We start from the raw sequence: 21,587 nt of genomic DNA on the forward strand, positions 1-21,587 counted from the left end.
TATATACACAGAAAACTGCATTGGAGATAAATGTACAGTTTAACAAATAGTGCTTTTAAGAAAAACAAGTTAACCAGAGATATTATCTCATCCTTGCTCACTCATTCAGTCAACAGACCTTGCTCAGAGCACCTACTGTGTTCTCGGCCCTGAGCTTGGAGCTGGGGCTACAAACGCAGAAGGCAAATCCACTTGCCTTTTGGAGCCAGTGGCCTGAGGGGTGGGGGTGATGGGCAGGTGAAATCACCATGAAAATATGTCATTACAGAAAGTATTCCATAGTGTTTTTTTATATTTATTTTTATTTATTTGGTTGTGCCCTGTCTTAATTGGGGCAGGCAGTATCTTTCATCTTCGTTGCAACATGTAGACTCTAGTTTCTGACCAGGGTTCGAACCCCAGGCCCCCCTGCATTGAGAACGTGGAGTCTTACTTAGTTACTGGAGTACCAGGGAAGTCCCAGGTATTCGGTAGCCTTAAAAGGGGGCTATGCACCAAGTGCTGCCTCCTCTTATTAACCCTTCACAGTGATATTAAGAGATAAGTGTCCTGTTAGCTTCACTTGATAGAGGAGGACGCTGAGACTTGGAGCAGTGTAAATGGCAGAGACCCCAGGTCCCGCAGCTGAAGAGAAGCCAACACTCAGATCCGTGGCTTCTCACTCCAAATCCTATGGCCTTTTCCCAGCCCCTGGATGGGAGGATCACCGAGGGTACACACTAAAGCATAATGCTCTTCCTCAGCCATTAGCAGAGGGGGAGAGCTGCCTGAGGAGGCAGTGGAAAACCTCAGTGGCCTCTGCCTGGGGCCACAGTGACGAGTGTGGCGTCCACCCCTAGAGGTCACTTGGGCCCCAAGTCCCGCCATAACCAGAGGAAACCCACACCCCAAGTTCCTCCCCGTCAGTCTCTGTGCCAGGCCAAGCTCCTTTCTTCCCTCTCCTCCTCTTCATTCCTCTGACACCTTCCCCAGAAGGAGCATTCCTCCAAGAGCCCCTCTGCAGTCTGACCGCAGCCCCCCGGCCCCCGGCGAACACCCACACCACCTGATCCGTCCTCTGTCTCCGCGCTCTCTGGTGCTTCGTCGCATGAGCTCTGACCTCCCCGTGGCCCCACAGTGCTTTGCATCTCGAAGCCAAGGGCAGCGGCTCCCCCATTTGCCTGTAACCAGCCAGGGGAGAGAGGGCTGTCAATAGAGTAGACACTCGGTACTTGTTAACAGATGGTCCGCTTCACCGACTGACTCGCCGCCTAAGTGAACAAACAGATGTTCCATGTAAACAATGAGATGCTTTCCAGAGACGTGTCAGTTAGGATGTGGAGAAGTCAAAGGGGAAGTGACGGCCTCCTGGAGCCTTTTCACCTCTTTTTCCCAACCGCTGCTGATTTGGGGTGGGGAGGTTAGTCTCTGAGGAGTCCACACAGAGAACTGGGAGCCTGCCCCTTCTCTTTCCTGGAGCATCCTCCCCTGCTTCAGTCCAGCAGAACTGTCTTCAGTCCACAAAGCCTTTGATGGTGGAGACCCTTCTTCTCACAAGCTCCGTGGAGATGAGGGAAAGATACCTACTCAGCTGGTCCTGCCACAGCAGGCTAACTCACGCAGTCCTCGTGGCAGAAGGACAAGGCTTCACTGCAGGTCAGCCAACCTGCCCTTCACCTCTGATCTCTACCCCACCCCGCAGGCCCCAGGTAAAGCAACTCCTCCCAGCCACCTGGGGCCTTCTGTTCCCCCTTCGCAAAGATCTCCAGCTTTTCTAAGTGGCCACCGTACTTTCCATGGTTCTCAGTTCACATTCCAGCCCTCCCCAATCTGCCTCTTTCTTGTTGCCATACGACTCCATCAATCTGACCACGGGCGTTTGCTGGTGCTTATAAGATTAATTCTGCTGAGAATTAGTTGAGAGATTTCCATCTCTCAATGCTATATGCACAGGAAAGTGTTTGGAATCAGACAAACCTGGCATGGAGTTATAGCTTTGTCATTTTACTAACTGTTGTGTTGGAGTCACTTTTTAATCTCCTTCAATCTCAGTTATCTTACCTGTAAAGTGGGCCCCACACTCCCTAGTTGACAGAATTAAATGAGAAGACATATGTAATCCATGTAGTACAGAGTTCTCAGCCAGCACTAGCTCCCTACTACCACCAGTAGAGTTGTGAAGATTAGTTGAGTTAATATTTGTGAGCTATGAAACAATGCCTGTCACACAGAAGACACACACACAAAATAATTTTCCCTCTTTTTCTCCCAAGGAATGAGCACATATCTAAACTCCATTTTGCCTTATATTTGTTTCCAAGCCAGGGAAACAGAATTTTATCTAAACCTACATGCATTTCAGGGAAAGAGCATTTTGCTACTAGGCTAAAATGTGATTCTTTAATTATCTTTTTAAAATGTATCAAAATACATTTGAGACTAGAGTGGAGTTGGTTCCTAATTTAGGCATACATAGATAATATGCCTTGTTTTCAGACATCAGGACATGTAAACTCTGCTTTAACCACTGCTGACCCCAGAGCACACGCTGACATGAGAACCAAACTCATTGAGGTGGGATCCAGGCAAAAGAACCCTGCTAGCCGTGGCCTTTAGAAGTGATCAAGACACATGACTCTGGCAATTCAGTATTTTTCAGGTTTCTCAGAACTTGGAGCCTCTCTCTAAACTGAAGAGAAATGCTACCTTTCTGTTCAGTGGGCCTCTCAGTCAACTGCCCTTTAACCCACAAAGGGCTGGAGCACACGTCCTTCCTCCTAGGGTTGGTCCAAATATTGGGCGTGGAATGAGACACTGAGGCCCTTTGGGGGCTGTCACTTCTGTGGACTGAAATGGATGGAAAAGACCCCATAGGTCCAGGTCAGTCTGGCAGCAGAAGCCACAGGATGCTGTCTTATTTCATGGAAACATCACTGGCCTCCAGATTCCAGAGTGAACTCCAAAATGCAGAAATGCCAACATGACCCAGGCTGCTCTCCAAACTCCAGGCCCACGTCTGCCCACAGGTCTCTCTAAGCAGCCCACACAGGCACTTTGTCCTGAATAAAAACACTCACAAAATAAAAAAAAACCACAGAGATCCTGGGTTAGGAAAATGACAGTTTTCAGCAGATGATCTTCGGGACCACTGTCTGGAGGTTTTATGTTACTGCTGGAGATGGGCAGCTCAGACAGCTGCCCTCCCTTCAGGGGCTCCAGGACCATCCACTGGGCTGGCACACAGCGCCTTCTCTCACCTGCTGAGGCCCACATCCAGGATGCAGCTGCACCAGCAGGGTGGACCAGCCCCGGTTACCAAGACAAAAAGGAAACACAGCCTGAATCACATGCTGCCCCTTCATCCTGTCCAGCTCACATGGTCTGTGCTGCCTGGCCCTGGTAGGGCTGCTGGTGGGATGTGTGACTTCTGGCACCAGAAGTCAGGAGCCCTTTTGATTTATTTAGATGTGGTGCCACCATTGGGTGGGTCTCCTAAGGTTTCAGTGGCTTTCTTTCCACTTCGAATCTTCCCTTCACTCCACTCCCTGCCAAGCCCGCTCCAAGCCACCCCTAAGAATCTACTAATTAAAGTTCTCCTTTGACATCTTTCATGTGGCAATTTAGGAAACTCCAGGGCAAGTCCTCATCCGAGGATGCTAGCCCAGGTGGTATCGTCCTGTTTGAATGTTAAGGTTTTTGACCCCATAGCCTCTGGGGGCATCCACCCAGTCCAGAAACTGTCAATCAGAAAGGGGGAAATAGGTTAAGCAAGTGTCCTTGGTCACCCTCCAAAAGATCTACTCTTTGGGCTTCACATCTGCAGCCACTTGGGTCGTGGCTAAGTGGTTTTGTCTTCCCCTCCTCCTCTTGATTCCATACCCTGCTCTGCCTGCCCAGCAACCCCTCAAATTGTAGATGAGCTGCTCCTGGCCCTCAGAGTAAACAGAGCGATGGCACGGCTTCCTGTGGTGACCTCCATCGCCCTGGCAGTGGGGAGACACGAACAGAGGGCTCCTCGGCGTCTCCTCCCAGACCGCCACTCTCAGGGATGCAGGGCTCGATGCTGCTCCCTGGCAACGATTACCTTCCTGTCAATCCCTAAGGTGATGGAAGAAGGCGACTATTTTACCCTAGAAGCACAGGAATGATGAAAGCATTAGCAGTTGTCATTTAATCGGGTAGTAACGTGAGGGCCCTATTACAGCAAGAGCTGTTACGCCAGGGGTAACTGACTAGGAAGAGCTTCTGTGCTGCAGGTAGTTGACTTCTGGGCCTGAAGAGCCCTACTGAGAACTCTAGGGCCACAGTTAGTTTCTCCAGCAAAGGGCACTGTGATTGCTTAGCACCGTCTTCCATGGGTGTGAGGAAGGAAAGTGAGAACACGGTGGCTACATTAGTGTCATCTCTGTCTTTCATGTAACTGCAGGAACCCTTCTCCTTCCTAGATGGCATCATCCGCCCCACAAGCGGGGCAAGACTGTGAAAACAGTATCTCAGATGTCCTGTCCAGGTTTTCCAGGAGGTGGTCCATTCTTAATCACCTCCTGATCTCATGAGTTTATGTAGTCTAGCATCAAAGGAACCTTTGCTGTCCATGCTTGAAGTTGCTGATGTGTCCTTCACCCGAGTTTCTGGCTGAAGCCATCACTTCCTCTGTATGGCCCTGGGGACATCCTTGTTCCAAGCACCACCCCCAAGAGTGCTGGACCTTGGACTTTTCCCTAGGTCCTCCTATCCCAAAGGTCCTCCTGACCTTTATGTTTCATGCTGCTGCTGCTGCTGCTGCTACCTTGATAGATTAGTCCCTCCTTTCATCTCAATTCTTCATTCCTTTCCCTCCCATCGGTCTATTCATGCTAACTTTTCCACACACTAGAGGGTGGGATTCTCTTCTGATCATCTGTGTCAGGATATTTTTGTATGGGCTTTCCAGGTGTTGGCAGCGGTAAAGAATCCGCCTGCCAATGCAAGAGTCTCAGGAGACTCTGGTTCAATCCCTGGGTCAGGAAGATCCCCTGGAGGAGGAAATGGCAATCCACTCCAGTATTCTTGCCTGGAAAATTCCACGGACAGAGGAGCCTGGCGGGGTTACAGTCCATGGGGTCTCAAAAGAGTCAGACACAACTGGGCACACAGCATGCATGCACACACATTTTTGTTTATTTCACCTAAGTCAACACTTACCAAGAAATTTCAGTGCATATAGACCTTCAATACCAAAGAAACCACTCTTTCCCTACCTTTTGCTTCTCATCCGCATGTGCTCCTCCATGGTCTACATACTGTAGGTGTTCATCATAGCACTGCATCAAAGCCATTCCCTTACTTTCAGCTTAGAATGCTTCTGCACCAGGCCACAGAGGGTGTGGTTATCTGGCTCATCCGGCTTCCTCCCTGCCTACGCCCGCCTGTCCCCTCCGGGCTATGCATCTTCTCCCGTGTCTAGTCCCCAGCAGTGGGCTCGAACCCCCTCCCTTGGAATCCACCCCACTTTCCTCCTTCCCTGTTGATCTTCTTTTCTCCCCTTCCTTCTTCAGTCAGAAAGAAGTGAGGCACCACATGAATACATGTCTTTCCCAAGGAAAACATATTTCTGGCTCAGACTAGCAAATCATTTTTCAGCTTGAAGAACACAACGCTCCATCATTTTTCTCCTGTCAATTTTTAAGCAATAGCTGAAGCAGTAGTAGGTTGTTTGGGGGCAGCCAGGAAAATGAGCTCTGGCCCACAGGCCCCAGACCAAAGGAAATCAGACAGCAGGCCCAATGGCAGCAGCATAAACTCTCCATTTCCGATGTTTTTTTTCTTTCCATTTGGTTTCCATGGGACCCTGGGTTGGGGGCAGGGAGGGCTTCCAAAAATACTGATTTGCATTCTGTAGAAAAATAAGGAACAAAATTTCAGGCTGGCAAGAAAAAGAAGCATCCAGAAATGTGTAGGAGACCAGTACCTATAACTTTTCAGAAACCCAACTCCGAGGCTAATTTTGAGGACACCTCGTTGACTGCCATCTCTACCTCAGTGCTCTTTAATAAGTATCTAAATCCAGAAGAGATTGCACCTTCAGGACTTGGAAATATTTTCCATCCAACTCACAACCCAGAATTGCAATGTCCTATTTCCGGGGCTGAGATTGAGAAACGCCTGTCCTTTTGGGTTTGGGGGGAATTTTGTTTCCTGCTTTGTTTTGTTTGAAATTTTATACTACCCCGTGATGTTTTGTTTGCTCTCCTTTAGGTTTTAAGTGGTTCTGTGATTCAGCAAGCCAGCAGGCTTCCCTGAGTCATTTATATTTTCTGGGACTCCACACTGGGACCTCTAGTTGAAATCCACTAAAAGGAAACAAGACTGAGAGTTCTAAAGGGGCATGGCAAGTCAGAACTCCCCAGGGCCGAAACTGACAAACCTCTGAGTCTGACAGACTAAACAAAGCTGGGAAGAAGGCACAGTGTACCATCCCTTTTAAGCTCAGATCTCCCTCCAGCCCCACACTGATTCTGGCACCAGCCCGAGACACCATCTTGTGTCTCCTCTTTGTAAGACCTGTTAGCTACTTGTCAACAAATGATGGAGTTTTTCTTGGCTAACCCTAAAATAGATACCTGCAAGAGTATTTGCATTTTTAACAAAAGCTTCTTGGAGATGGAATTCATCTCTAAGGGTAAGGTACACTGGGGAGAAGATGGTGTTGAATTTCTAGAATCACACCATGCAGGCTTCCCAGATGGCTCAGTGGTACAGGATCCACCTGCCAATGTGAAATCATACCATTCAGAGGATGGAGTGGATGGACCCACCCCGCTAGCCTGATGGTGGAGGGAGCAACAGCAGTGGGTGCTTGCTTCTCCTGCATCACATCACAGCGTGCTGTTCCAAAAGGAATGACGTAAAGCATCTAGAACATTCATTCATTCTTTCAAAAGATATTTGGGGACTTCCCTGGCAGTCTTGCAGTTTAGACTTCACCTTCCAATGCAGAAGGTACAGGTTCCATCCCTGGTCGAGGAGCTAATATCCTGCATGCCTCTTAGCCAAATAAATAAATAAATAAAACAGGAGCAAAAAATTGTGACAAATTCAACTTTTAAAATGATCCACATCAAAAAAAATCTTTAAAAAAAGCAAGTTATTTGATTGAGTTCCACTGATGTGCCAGGTACTATCCAGGTGCTAGTAATACTGCAGCAAACCAAACTGACAAAAATCCCCTCCCTCCTGGAGCTCACAACTCTAGAAATACCAATAGAACATATTTGTTAATATGAAGCAAACTATGCGAAGAGTAAACAGAACTTGTGGTTCTGTTTCTTCAATGATACTGTAAAAAAAGAATTCAGAATTTTAGATAAGATGGGCACTAATAAGAGCTCATAGGTAAATCTATTGCTACCAGGTCACTTAGAGCCCAGCACCTGCCTTTCTCTATCAGGCATACTTTTCCCTGGAAAAACTGACCTAAGAGTAGATCTACCTTCCTATATAAGCTGGGCAATTTTTTACCCCCTTTATAACCATTTCTTTGAGTGAGCCTCAGTTTCCTCCTCTGTAAAATAAAATTATGACCGGGGATCACACAGAAGTTTAACTGGGATAATCTTTAAGGAAGCACTTGGTACCGTGATTAGCATTGGATATGCAAAAAAATTATTTCCTACCAGGTGGCACTACCACAGATATTAATCCAGTTGCCCTTTTTTAAAAAAACTTTATTGGAGTATAGTTGTGTTAGTTACAGCTGTACAGAAAAGTGACTCAGTTGTGTGTGTCCATATATCCTATTGTTTTGGATTTCCTTCCCATTTAGGTCCACCACAGAGAACTGAGTAGAATTGTCTATGCTATACGGTAAAATCTCACTAGTTATCTATTTCATATATCGCTCTCACTCAGTCGCTTCAGTCATGTCCTACTCTTTACAACCCTGTGGACTGTAGCCCAACAGGTTCCTCTGTCCGTGAGATTCTTCAGGCAAGAATGCTGGAGTGGGTTGCCATGCCCTCCTCCAGGGGATCTTCCTGACCCAGGGATTGAACCTGAGTCTTCTTCGTCTCCTGCATTGCAGGGGAATTCTTTACTGCTGAGCCACCAGGGAAGCCCCATTTTATACACAGTAGAGTATTTATGTCAATCCCAATCTCCCAATTCATCCCGCTCTGCTTTCCCCCTTGATGTCCATACATTTGTCCTCTGCATCCGTGTCTCTATTTCTGCTTTGCAAATAGGTTCATCTATACCATTTTCCTAGATTCTACATATATGCATTAATATTCATATACAATATTTATTTTTCTCTTTCTGACTTCCTTCAGTCTGTATCACAGTCTGTAAAACATACAAATGGCCAAGAGGTAGGTGAAAAGATGCTCAACTTCACTAATTATTAGAGAAGTGCAAATCAAAACTACAGTGAGGTGTCACCTTGTACCAATCAGAATGACCATCATCAAGAAACCTACAAATAATAAAGGCTGGAGAGAGTGTAGAGAAAAGGGAACCCTCTTACACTGTTGATAGGAACGTAAATTAATGCAGCTACTGTAGAGAACAGTATGGAGGTTCTAGTTGCTCTTTTAATCCACAATCCTCCTGCCCCTTCCTTCCCCGGGATCTCTTCCACTTCCCCACCTGACAAGTGCTGCTCCATCTTCAGGACTCTCCGCGCTCCCCCTGACAGACCTGGCCGCCCTCCCTCCCTCCGTGTTTCCCAGACCTAAGCCTGCCTTATAGCAAGCAGCAATTTCTTTTGTACTTATTTGTTCACCTTTCTCCCTTACTGAACTTTGAACTCTTTAAGGGCAAGGATCAATAGCTCTAATCTTGTTCCAGCTTATCTCTCTGTCACATCCCTAGCACAGCACCTAAGATGAATAAATACTTGTTGAGAGAATAAATAAATTGTTAATGAGCTGAGAAGCTCCTGCTCTTTTCAGCGCTGATGGGGGGGAGGTCGCCAGACCATAAAGAGCTGTTCTCTAAACCCTGAGAGGGAAGGGAGGTGGGGCTATATCTTCTATAAATAAAAAAGATGCTTTTTTATTTTATCCTAACTTTGTGGCTGACCCCAAACTGGAGTGAGAGCTGGTCTATTAGCACAGTCCAAAAGGCTCTGAGCCGGCAGAGGTGGACGAGAGGAGGCGTGAAATGGATCCAGGATCACGCACTGCAGCTGCCTGTGGGATCCCTTCCACACGCCCCTCTCTGCGGACCCAGCCTCACCTCCAGGCGAAGCCGTGAAGCCCCCAGAGGCTTCAGGCCTGGCCTTGCCTCTTGGCCTTTGGTCTACGGGCATCCTCGCCACCTCACCTTGACCTCCTGGAGCCATCAGCCCTTACTCGTGCCCATTCACCCGAGGTCATCACCATCAGAGAACTCCAGTCCCAGAATCTTCCTCCACTGTAGCTGGAGGAAAATCAGTCCCCCACGTTCCTGACAATAAGCCACGGTACTGCAGGACCCCAAGTGCCTTTTAAACCACCGAAAGTGTCAAATGCTTACAGTGGAACTATCCCATAATATGTACTTTACTAAATTTCTAGTCTCTGAAAACTGATGATTTGTGTATAATATGTCTTGGCACCAGTCCCAAATTTTCTTAACACAACCTTCCAAATTCTCTACAAAATGCTCTCAAACTACCCTCTGGGCTTATCGCCTCCCAGAGTCCCCTGTCCCTCCTGCTCCCTCCTGCCAGGACCCCTCCACCCCTCAAGGAATCCACTGATTGTAAGTTCTTCCGGGACCTATGACCATATCAGTGCCATGGGTTCTGAGAAGCCTCGCCGTGGTCTTTGCACCCAGCAGTCACCTTGGGCTCTTGGCTCCAAAAGAGCACAGAGCCTGGGAGAGAAAAGGCCATGAGCCCTTCTTCTCTACAGCTATTTGGACAACCCTCCACCCTGACCCCACCTCCTCTGCCTCTGGCTGGTGAAGGCCCTCTCTTCACCTCCTGGGTGGGAGGAAATCTAGGGGTCCCACAGGCAGACAGGTTCTAAGTGTGGTCTTGGTGGAGTTTCCCTCTCGCCAACCTGATTGCTGTTCAGTCGCTCAGTCATGTCAGGCTCTTCACAACCCCATGGGCTGCAGCACACCAGGCTTCCCTGCCCTCCACCATCTCCCCGAGTTTGCTCAAACTCATGTCATTGAATCAGCGATGCCATCCAACCATCTCATCCTCTGTCATCCTCCTTCTCCTGCCCTCAGTCTTTCCCGGCATCAGGGTCTTTTCCAACGAGCAGTCCAGAGAGATTCAGTCCTCTCCCCTCTGTGGTTAAAACAATTCCTACAGATGATAAATCATAAAAGGCAGTAAAAGGGCATACACTGTCAGAGTCGGGCATGGACTAGGGTCCATGGAAAGTGGAAAAGTGGAAGAGGTGGAAAGTGTGGAAGGAATCCTTTGGCTGTTGGCGGGCTCTGCTGGGCCAAAGCACCCTCCGGCCAATGTCCCTCAAGCATCAGGGCTCATCTTTCCGAGCATGGCTCAGACCCACCCGACTCGGGATTGTGCAGGGCAGACATGGAGACAGGACTGAGACGAGCCCATTTGCTTCTGATTGGTAAAGGGTGGGGTGTCTTGTGCCTCACCATTCAGACATTCTCCGCGGTGCTATTTTTATCAACAGTAATCATTAAATTGGTGTCAGATGGGCTGGTCCAGTGCCTCACCCCAGGGCTGGATGATGGAACGCCGCGGGTTTTTTCTAGGCTAAAGGAGATGTGGCACGTGGTCCATATGAATACACCTCTCTTGTACCCCAAGGGAGCCCCTCTAGCCCGGGACCTAGTTCCCATGGCAATGAGAGCAAGGTTCTGCATCACTCCTGGTTCATGCCTGACCTGATTCATTTAACAGACATATGTTGTATACCTTCTAAATGCCAGACATTGAACAAGACACTGGGGACTCACGAAACATATTATCTCTTCCTCCTGAGAGACGTGCATTGCACGAGAAAGTCCTGTCACGTGGGGTGGCAGTGTCTGCTGGGCTGCGCAGGTCACAGACGCACTGCTAGAAACAGCAGAGGGAGGATTTGTTTAGTCTGGGGCTCACGGCAAGCTCCACGGAGGTGGCGGCACGCAGCCAGGGCTTCAAAGATAGAGTTAAGTGGATGAAAATACACCAAAGGGAACCACAGGCAGAAAGCGACTCCATAGATTCATCCAAAATCCAGCTGTGCAAGCAGCCCTCACCATGGGGCCCCACACCTGCCTGGAGCCTCACCCTGAGAGGCTGCGAGGAAGAGGCCTCAGGGCAGGAATGCCCTCTGCTCACTCCCAGGGTCCTGGCTGTTCTGACTCTGTTTTCAGAGTCTGGCCCCACCAAGCAGGGCCCAGCCACCCCGCTCGGCTGGTAGTGGCTCCAGGGACCCAGGAGATTGAAGTTAGTTGTGAACAAGGAACTTCCACCGCCGTCCACCCGTGGGTCTTGTGATTGAGAACCTCACTCTGGAGTGAGAACTGGGGTCCCTCGCTAGACCCAGGAAACAAGAATGGGTTCTTCCATGGAGGCTCAGGGCAGAATTTTCTAGATTCTAAGTCTTTCAGTTGGGACCATACTTCTTTTAAGTGGATGCCTGAAAATTCAGGGTGAAATTTAACAGAAAACCCAAATGGGGCAGAACAGGAGAATGGGGAGAAATGTGGCCCCGAATGATGGCCAAAAGTGCTTTGGCAGATGTCCCCAGCCATCCAAGGCTTGGGGCTCTGGTTTTCATTTCCTCTGACCAGACATTCCAGACTCCGCCCCGCAAGAGTCACGAGGAGGCCCCGGCTCAGGCCCCGCAGGTCACAGCGGGTGTCCCTGGAAGGGCCGCCTCCTTGGGTGGCAGTGGCCAGCTGGAAGGGCCTGGGGCCTGGCCTGGGGCCACCTCCTGGTCAGGAGCCTCTCTGCTGAGTTCTGACTAAAGTGACAACCGAATTAATGGGACCGCCATGCCGTCACTGAGACCATTTCCCTGTGTCTCCAAACAGGGATGAGAGAGGAAATGTCGTTGGGACGCCAGGAGGCTTTTGAGATTTTCAAGAGGGACCATGCTGACAGCGTTACCATCGAAGACAACAAACAGATTCTGAAGCAGAGGTAAGGCCGCCGCGGAGAGCAGCTGGTCCTCCAAGGCTTCGCCGGGCCAGCCTCCAGAAAACTTGCTGCTCTGCCCTCTCTCATCCGCCCAGTCTGGTTTCTGAGCGAAGGGCCCAGGGTATATGCAGCTTCACGTTGGTTGAGTTGCGTTCAGCCTGGTACCCTTCTCTTCCATGTGTTAAGCCTCATTATCCCAGTACAGTGGGTCATCAGCAACGTCAGAACAGGGGCTGTATACAACAGCACTTTGCATACAGTTCTTTCATCTGACATTAATTCCCAGCAGCCTGGGACTCTATCGCTATTTCACTGCTGCAAAGGCAAGGGGGAACAAAAGTGCTTACAGTCCAAATGGAGAAGGAAATGGTAACCCATTCCAGTATTGTTGCCTGGAAAATCCCATGGACAGTGGAGCCTGGTGGGCTGTATAGTCCTTGGGGTCACAAAAGAGTCAGACATGACTTAGTTACTAAACAACACAGACCAAACGCCACATCTTAGAACTCCAGGCCCTCCAGCGGCTCTGGAGAGCTGCCCTGTACTTCTTGGTCACAGGACGTGTATACACACGCATGTCCTGTGACCCAGACACCTCTGATATGTTCTCCTGGCCAGAAGGAGAACAGGCAGCACCATTTGTTGACAGGTTGTCCAGCAAAGCCTGTGCTCTGGACCCTTTAGAAAAAGCCTAGAGGTGCATCATTTGTTGCAGCTAATGCCTAAATTCAGCGCATGTCCTCAAGCTCCAAACAGAGTTTGCAAACAGAAAACACCGCTGGACGTGTGGGCCTAGAGTTTAAAAGAAAGGGTTCTAGACTGCGAACTCTCAGACGTCATGTGTGACTCCGCATCGCAGCCCACAGAACATTTTCAAAAAGTATTTGTTGAATTAAAATGAGCTCCAGGTTTGAGAATCATATGTTTATAAATGCTTCAAGGAAGTGTGAGAAGGGGACAAGCTCTCTTAAGGAAAAAGGCTAAAGTGCAAGGGCCTGGAGGGTAGAAACTTAGGCGAAGCTTTCAAGAAAGAAGGGGAGGGAGCTGAGAAGAGAGCAGAACCACCAGGAAAGACCAGCCGGAAAGCCAAGAGGGGAGATGGCTCCCAGGAGCAAGTTGTCAGTGGCGTCAGATGCTACAAACAAATAGGCAGGAGGGACTTCCCTGGTGGTCAGTGGTTAAGACTGCTTTCCAATGCAGGGGGTGCAGGTTCAATCCCTAGTCAGGTAACTAAGATCCCATATGCCACAAGTGTTAGTCACTTAGTCACATCCAACTCTTTGTGACTCCATGGACTGTAGCCCACCAGGCTCTCCATGGGATTTCCCAGCAAGAATACTAGAGTGGGTTGCTGTTCCTTTCTCCCGGGTATCTTCCCAACCCAAGGATCGAACCCAGGTGTCCTACGTGGCAGGCAGATTTTTTACCATCTGAGCCACCAGGGAAGCCACAAGGTACAGCCAAAAAATTTTTTTAATGTAATTATATTTTAATTGAAGAGTAATTGCTTTACAGAGTTTTGTTGTTTTCTGTCAAACCTCAGCATGAATCAGCCATAGGTACACATACGCCCCCTCCCTTTTGAACCTCCCTCCCATCTCCCTCCCCACCCCACCCCTCTGGGTTGATACAAAGCCCCTCTTTGAGTTTCCTGGACCACACAGCAAATTCCCCTTGGCTATCTATTTTACATATGGTGCTGTGAGTTTCCAAGTTACTGTCTCCATACATCCCACCCTCTCTCCCCCTCTTCTGTTCTCTATGTTTGTTTCTCCATTGCTGCCCTGCAAATGAGTTCTTTGGTACCAAAAATTCGAAAAAGAGATCAAATAAATAAAGCTTGTTTTCAAAAACTTAAAAAGTAATAAGCTGGAGGCAGCAGAAAGAAGTGCCCCGGGGGAGTTGGCAGCTGAAAGGGCTGGAACTGGGTTCAAGGAGGGAAGGAGCAGCTGAGAAGGACCTGAGCAAATGAGGGAGGGCCCGCATCGTGCTCAGAGAGCCGAGAGGAGCAAGACTTCTGCGGAAGGGAACCGGGAAGTAGCCTGAGGAGAACAGAGGTTTGTTTCCGGCGGGAGGACTGGTCAAGCCTGTAGGCCACAGGCAGAGGCAAGCTATGGGGGGGAACAAGGGGGGACAAACAGGGCGGGAAAATGGGGAACAGAACAAGGGAAAGGCTGACCCAGCAAGGCTCCAGGGAGCCGGGTAGTGGGGACCCTGGGGCAGGGTGGCCTGGAAGGAAGGCAGAATAGAGAAACACAGCAAGATGGACTGGCACTGATGCATTTAGAAGCAGAGGGGGCGCCTTAAAGATGGCCTCTGTTTTGTCTGTGAAAAAAGAAGTTGAAGCAGGACAAGAGATTGAGGATTGTGGTGAAGGTTCAGTAGGTACAGCTGCCGCAGGCAACAGGAAAGAAGGCAGAGCCGGGAAAAGGAAAAGAGAAGGCCCACGGCACTGACGGCCCAGCCCAGCCATTAGCCGATGGTGTTTACTCTCTGGGGCGTGCATCCCAGATCACTAGAGGAATCCAGTGAAGGCTGGAGCAGCCCTCCTAACCAAGGAGGGTCTCCACCACTGTGACCCAGCAGTTCCCCTTCTGGGTTTACAGCCAGCGCGTCTCAGTACCTGCAGGGATGAGTTTCAGAACACCCCCCCCACCCCGATACCCAGGGCTTCCCCAGTGGCTCAGATGGTAAAGAAGCTGCCTGCTTTGCGGGAGACCGAGGTTCGATCCCTGGGTGGGGAAGATCTCCTAGAGAAGGGAATGGCAAGCCACTTCAGTATTCTTGCCTGGAGAATCCCATGGACAGAGGAGCCTGGCGGGCTACAGTCTATGGGGTCACAAAGAGTCAAACATGACTGAGCGACTAAGCATGCATGCTCAGATACCAAAATTCACATGTGCTCAAGTCCCTTAGGTAGAATGAGTAGTGCAATTGGCCCCCAAACCCACAAGTTCCACCCACGGATCCAGAGGGCCAACTGTAGCTCCCAAGAAGTTCTCCCAGCTTCAGAAGGGGCCATAGAGAAGATGTGCACAGCAGCTCTGCTTGTGGCTGAGGAGGGCTGGAAACCCCAGGGGCGTCCGTCACTGAAGAAGTGGAGAGGTAGAAAGCTGGGGGTGCTCCGTGCAGGCCACTGTTGGGGAATCAGGTGTGGCAGGCAGCAGTGGATTACTGAGCACATGCCAACAGGACAACACTAAATAAGAGCACAGTCTCTGTAAATTATAAATGAGTTCAGTTCAGTCTCTCAGTCGTGTCCGACTCTTTGCGACCCCATGAATCGCAGCACGCCAGGCCTCCCTGTCCATCACCAACTCCCGGAGTCCACTCAAACTCATGTCCATAGAGTTGGTGATGCCATCCAACCATCTCATCCTCTGTTGTCCCCTTATCCTCCTGCCTCCAATCCCTCCCAGCATCAGGGTCTTTTCCAATGAGTCAACTCTTCGCATGAGGTGGCCAAAGTATTGGAGTGTCAGCTTCAACATCAGTCCTTTCAATGAACACCCAGGACTGATCTCCTCTAGGATGGACTGGTTGGATCTCCTTGCAGTCCAGGGGACTCTCAAGAGTCTTCTCCAACACCACAGTTCAAAAGCATCAATTTTTCTGTGCTCAGCTTTCTTCACAGTCCAACTCTCACATCCATACATGACCACATGACCACATGACCACTGGAAAAACCATAGCCTTGACTAGATGGACCTTTGTTGGCAAAGTAATGTCTCTGCTTTTTAATATGCTATCTAGGTTGGTCATAACTTTCCTTCCAAGGAGTAAGCGTCTTTTAATTTCATGGCTACAATTACCATCTGCAGTGATTTTGGAGCCCAAAAAAATAAAGTCTGACACTGTTTCCACTGTTTCCCCATCTATTTGCCATGAAGTGATGGGACCAGATGCCATGATCTTGGTTTTCTGAATGTTGAGCTTTAAGCCAACTTTTTTACTCTCCTCTTTCACTTTCATCAAGAGGCTTTTTAGTTCCTCTTCACTTTCTGCCATAAGGGTGGTATCATCTGCATGTCTGAGGTTATTGATATTTCTCTGCACACAAAATAAACAAAAAAAAAACAAAACAAAAAAGTATACTTCAGCCTATCTTACAGGTAAGGATGGCTCCCTCCGCAGAGAGCAGAACAGGAGGCCGACATTGCATCTGAGTGACAGATGGATAAAACAAGGAGTAGGGAGAAGGTGGGCTTCCCTGGCAGCTCAGATGGTAAAGAATCTGCCTGCAACATGGGAAACCTGGGTTCCACCTCTGGGTCAGAAAGATCCCCTGGAGAAGGGAATGGCTACCCACTCCAGTATTCTTGTGTGGAGAATCCCATGAACAGAGGAGCCTGGTGGGCTACCGTCCATGGGGTCACAGAGTCCAACACGACTGAGCAACTAGCACTCATGCAGGGAGAAAATAAAGTGAGTCTAGTGAAAGTTGAGGACTCTGTTTCCAGGAAAATGGAATATGCATACCTACACAAACTTGAGCCTGTGAATCCAGGGGGTTTCACACACCTTCCGAACCTCTCCCTGGGGCAGGCCGTGTATTTTCAGCTGGGCGTGTTGGAACAGGACACCTTGTTTGTCTGGAGACACACACATCAGGCTGAAGGACAGCTGCCTCGTCCAGTGACTTCACTGAAGCTCTCAGCTATGTCCGCACCTGGGGCTTCAGGGCTCATGCCAGTGACCTCGTAACCCTGGCTTCATAGTAAACTGACCCGTGGAGCTTATACAAACCACCAGAACCTAGGCCTGACTCCCCGGATGTTCTCACTGAATTAGGTAGAGCCCGAGCATCCGTTTGTTTCAGGATTCCAACATGCCACCAGGTTTGAAAACCACTGGCCAGACAGAGAGCTTGTCCAGAGACCTTGAGAAAGAACATAATATGTCATCTCTCTTGTTCTAGAATTGGTGTGGCTCCTGGATCAGGCTTGTACTCTTGAGCTTAGGTCTCTTTCCAGCATGAGATGGGTTTGGGGGCTGTTGGCAGAGATGAGGATGTGTGGGCTTCCAGCACAGAGTTCACTAACTCTGGGACAGCAGAGCTCTGACAGCCACATGACAGATGTGCTTTCGGGCTCACACACATGGAAATCGCACAGGACAGGCTGGTTCAAATGGTGGTCCCATCTTCCTCGAGGCCCTAAAGCAAAGCAGTTCATGAAACTCACACAAAGCTCCCCTCTGAGAAGAGGTTTTCCCAGCAGTAAATCAGTCTTTTGAAATCAAATGAAAAGTCAGCGGACCAGCCCACATTTTTAAAATGTCCACATCTGTTCAGCGTTACCAATTATTAAACGAATATTTGGGACCGGGGAGTGTAAGCCAGGTCCTACTCTTTTCTCAGGATGGGAACTTTGCAGTCACAGAGAGTATTCAATTAGCAGATATTACACGCTCATGACTCTTATGGCAGAGGACAAAGAGAGATGTTTTTATAGAAAACAAGTAACTACAACTAGTGCTCCCATAGCAGACATTGAAATCAAGTGTGAAAAACTTCCAGGCCTCCATCTCTTTAGGAAACAGTCTGCCATGACCCTGATCCCATCCACCCATCTGCTCTCAGTCCCTCTAGTGATGGAGAGCATCACATGGACCATGTGTTGGAGGAATGACAGGTCCTAGGAATACAGACATGCGCCAGAGGGGTGTTCCCCAGGGTGGTTAAATTGCTATTCCCTGGGACTTCCCTGGCAGTCCAGTGGTTAAGACTCTGCACTTCCAATGCAAGGGCCGAGGGTTCAATCCATGGTCAGGGAACTAAGATCCCACGTGCTGCTCAGCCCAGCCAAAAAATTAAAAAAAAAAAAAAATTTTTTTTTAATTGCTGTTCCCTAACTCTATTTCTAATAGACTTCCTCTTAGAAAGCCTTACCTTCTGATTATCCTCAGCCAGCAGAACCCACGGGCCTGGGCTCTCCCATTTTGTTCACTACTTCTCTTATCAGGTAACTCTGCCAACCCATAGCGCTAGTGCTGCACCATTGTGCTGGAAAAGTTCAGAAAAGAAGGGCCTAGGACCACCACCACCGCACCCCAAAGACACAAGCCTTGGTCCAGCTCAGCCTCATTAGCCAATGGCAAGTAGCTTCTAAGCCCAAATACAAGGACTCTTGATGACTCGAATTCCCTCAGCTCCCCCAGAGTGCGGGAGTTGATGCCGAGTTGCAGGAGTGGCTCAGACATCAGTCGCTTAGTAGGAGGGATCTCTACCCCTTCTTGCCAGCACATCTCAGCTCTGCCCCCAGCCTGGGGAAAGTTGTGCTGCCTGCCTGTGACAACAGAAACAAGATGTTGGCACATTAATAGGATATCTGCCCTCCAGTAAACTGGAGCACATGAGCCAATTCTTAAGCCGGATTTTTCAATAGGAGACAATTCAGATAGAAATGCAGTTGAACATCACTACATTTTCCAGGCATGACTCATCCTCACAGTATATAATAGCATGAAGGGAGGCTGGAAGCCCCACGCTTGGCTAACTGCAGTGCCCAGGCACCACATAGCTGACTTTGTTTTGTGACAGGTCCCTCATACAAACGGAATCCCCTGTCACAGGGTCCCATTCAGTAACAAAAGAGTAAATCAATGGGGAGGCCAGCCACAGCTGGAAATGAAGGCGTTGATAATGTGAACGAAACCAAGAAAAGCAACCCCCCCAGTTGAATCCTTTAGATAGAGACTAGAACAACAGTATCACACCAACAGGAAACCTGGACCAAGAGCATCGACAAATCTAACACCATCATCTGGAAATAAAGTCCACCCCAAATAGGAGTTCCCTGGTTCCTATTAGACTTCAGTTTTAACCTTTTATTATTTTTCCATTTGCTTTTTGTATTTACACCTTGTCTCCTGAACTAGAATTATGAACCCTGAGAGCAAAGATTAGATTAGAATCTTCTCAGCCTCCCCACAGTTTTTTAAAAACACGCTAGCCATAAAAATGGTACTCAAAAAGACTGTTTTATTTTTGGGTTTTTTTTTTTTTTTTTGGCTTGAGAATGACAATTTGAAATTGACTTTGAGAAACCTTAGCAGCCCAGAAAGCCCCCTGAGAACTGCTTCCTAGAAGGAGGTGAATGTAGCAGCAGCTTCCTGAGTCGTGGAGGAACCCCTTGGAGGGTGACAAGAGGGCAGCCGTCTTGATGGGGAAAGGGGACATGATAGAAAGCAATTTTAGTATTTTAAAAAGTGTAATAGAAATGAAAGTTGGATCTTCATCACAATATAACAGAGGCAGCCAAGGTATCATATCAGGAATGAGTCAACAGGGAAAGGAAGGGCATAGACACAGACCCAGTCTTTCTGATGGGAAAGCGCATCGGACGTTCACTCCATGAATAATCAACACATGATGTTAATCACCCTAGACTAGAAGACAAAGACTGAAATGTGGGAAATAGCCCAAAGGCAGGCAGCATGAATGCAGGGAGCCGGGCAAGCTGCAGCGAAGTGGTATGGGTGAGAGATGACAGCGGCCACTCAGGGCGGGTGGCGCAGGGTGAAGCTCAGTGGGATGTCAGGGTAGGTACTGAGGACAGAGAGGGGGCAAGGCTCCAAGGCTGAGTGAAGGGGCTGGTGGAGAGAAGGGCAAAGGCTGGTGTGGTGTGCAGGTTAGTGGCATGAGCCCCTGGGAGAAAGGCAAGGTCTTCAGGGAAGGTCTTCAGCCCCGCTCTGGATCCCATGGGTTTTAGTTATCTTCAGGGCATCAAATAGAAAATAAAGCAGGACTGAGATCTGGGAGGTGACCGAAGAGGTGGCCAATGAAGGCACTGGCCTGAGTGGAGTGCCTAGAGAGTGGGTGTTGTGAGGAGAGGGTCTAGGACTAAACCCTGACCACTGAAGAAAATGAAGGTGTTGGTCACTCAGTCGTGTCCAACTCTGCGACCCCATGGACTGTGGTCCACCAGGCTCCTCTGTCCGTGGAATTCTCCAAGCAAGCATACTGGAGTGGGTAGCCATTCTCCTCTCCAGGGGATCTTCCCGACCCAGGGCTTGAACCCAGGTCTCCTTCATTGCTGGCAGATTCTTTACCATCTGAGCCACCAGGGAAGCCCAAATCCTGACCACTACCAGCATCTAAGGAACAGATTGCAGAAGAGAAGTCTGAAAAAGAGTCTGAGAAGCCAAAGTCAGGGAGAGAGGGGGCAAAAAAACAGGGAGATACATGATGTAACGTGGAAGCCAATGGAAGAGAATTGCTTTCACTCTGCGGTTCTCTCAAGGTAGATGAATTCTCTCGTCTAGAACTCAGGCTGGGGCAGGAAGAAGGTGAGGGGGTGGCTCCGAGGGAGCCGGGCTGGGGGGTGTGGAGATGCAGGAGGAACAGGGCAGGAATGCAGAGCCACGTCTCCTGTCTCATCCTCTCATCGCTGTCGACTCCCCTCCTTCTCCTTCAGGGCTGGGCTTCCTCAGGCAAGAGTCTGTCCTGACAGCCCAGGAGCAGGAAAGCATGTGGGTGGGGTGGCCTGGGGTGGCGACAGCTGCAGCGAAGGGAAAACAGTCTCTCGGAGACGGTTCAGCCCTCAGCCCACACCTCTCCAGTGGGAAAGCCCTTTTTAGCTCGGCTCTGGGCTGCAGAGAGCCTGGAACTCCAGCCTACGACTTCCCAGCCGTGTCTGCCAGCCCGGCGTGGGGCGGCTCTTTGAAGACGGTTGACCACAGCACTCAGCAGCTCCTCGCCACGGGCCCCACACCCCGACACGTGTAGGCGACCGCCAGGGAAGGGAGGGGCTCCCTTCCATGCCTGTGGGGGCTCCTCTGCGGAGATGGCCCTGTCTGCCCTCAGGACCTTCCCTTCTCCAGCTCTGCCCTGGTTTCCTCCAGCCCTGATATAAATCTCAGCGGCTTTGCAGCCTTGCTCCTGTCGTTTCCTCATTCCCAAGAATCTCACGCTTCTAGAACTCTGTGGAACAGGCCGTCAGAGGCGTCATTCACTGCGCTGTGGAGGACCATCAAACCCATGAAACCACAGGTGCTGAGGATGGACATGGCACCTACCAACAGTCAGAGCCCCCCGCCCCCCGCCATCTCCACATGGCAGAGCTTAAAGGATGAAGATAGTCCTCGTTTGAGTGGCCCAGACAAGGTCTCAGTCTACCTGCCCAGGGGCAGAGGCCAGAGTGAGCCCCCAGCGCCCAGCACAGTGACCCGCCCACGTTGCGAATGTTTGCTGAGCTGAGTTCAGTCTGCATGGCCTCCAGTGGGCTTGTACTCATCTCCAGAAGCTGACAAGCCCGAGCTGCAGAAGGGACATATGTCGTCTGGGATGAGCCTGAACACCGTTAATAAGGAGCCAGGGTGGGGAGTCCCGAGAAACCTAACGCTGGGAGAAAATTTAGTCCCTTTCCCTGGAAACTTCTGTCCGCAGCCTCCGGCCAAGCAGACACAGTCGGAAAATAGCAGTGATGTAATTCACGCCTCTTTCCCAGCCAGCCCAGGGCATCCTGGGCCCTCTGGACTTCACTTCTGGTCTTCCCGTACCTGGGAGCCCTCTTCTCCCCACGTCCTC

At 49.7% G+C, this 21,587-nt stretch overlaps 1 protein-coding gene across 3 annotated transcripts in view; it reads left to right on the forward strand.

Moving 5' to 3' along the window:
- The window catches only part of KIF6 (kinesin family member 6), a 388,869-nt gene that overhangs the window by 287,378 nt on the left and 79,904 nt on the right, over positions 1–21,587 (forward strand). For all 3 annotated transcript variants that reach the window (XM_070456501.1, XM_070456503.1, XM_070456504.1), the window contains exon 14: positions 11,953–12,061. In XM_070456501.1, coding sequence (XP_070312602.1) covers positions 11,953–12,061 — 109 coding nt within the window. The remainder of the gene's footprint in view (positions 1–11,952; positions 12,062–21,587) is intronic.

This window comes from Odocoileus virginianus, chromosome 27 (assembly GCF_023699985.2).
Source record: "Odocoileus virginianus isolate 20LAN1187 ecotype Illinois chromosome 27, Ovbor_1.2, whole genome shotgun sequence".
Taxonomy (NCBI): Eukaryota; Metazoa; Chordata; class Mammalia; order Artiodactyla; family Cervidae; genus Odocoileus; species Odocoileus virginianus.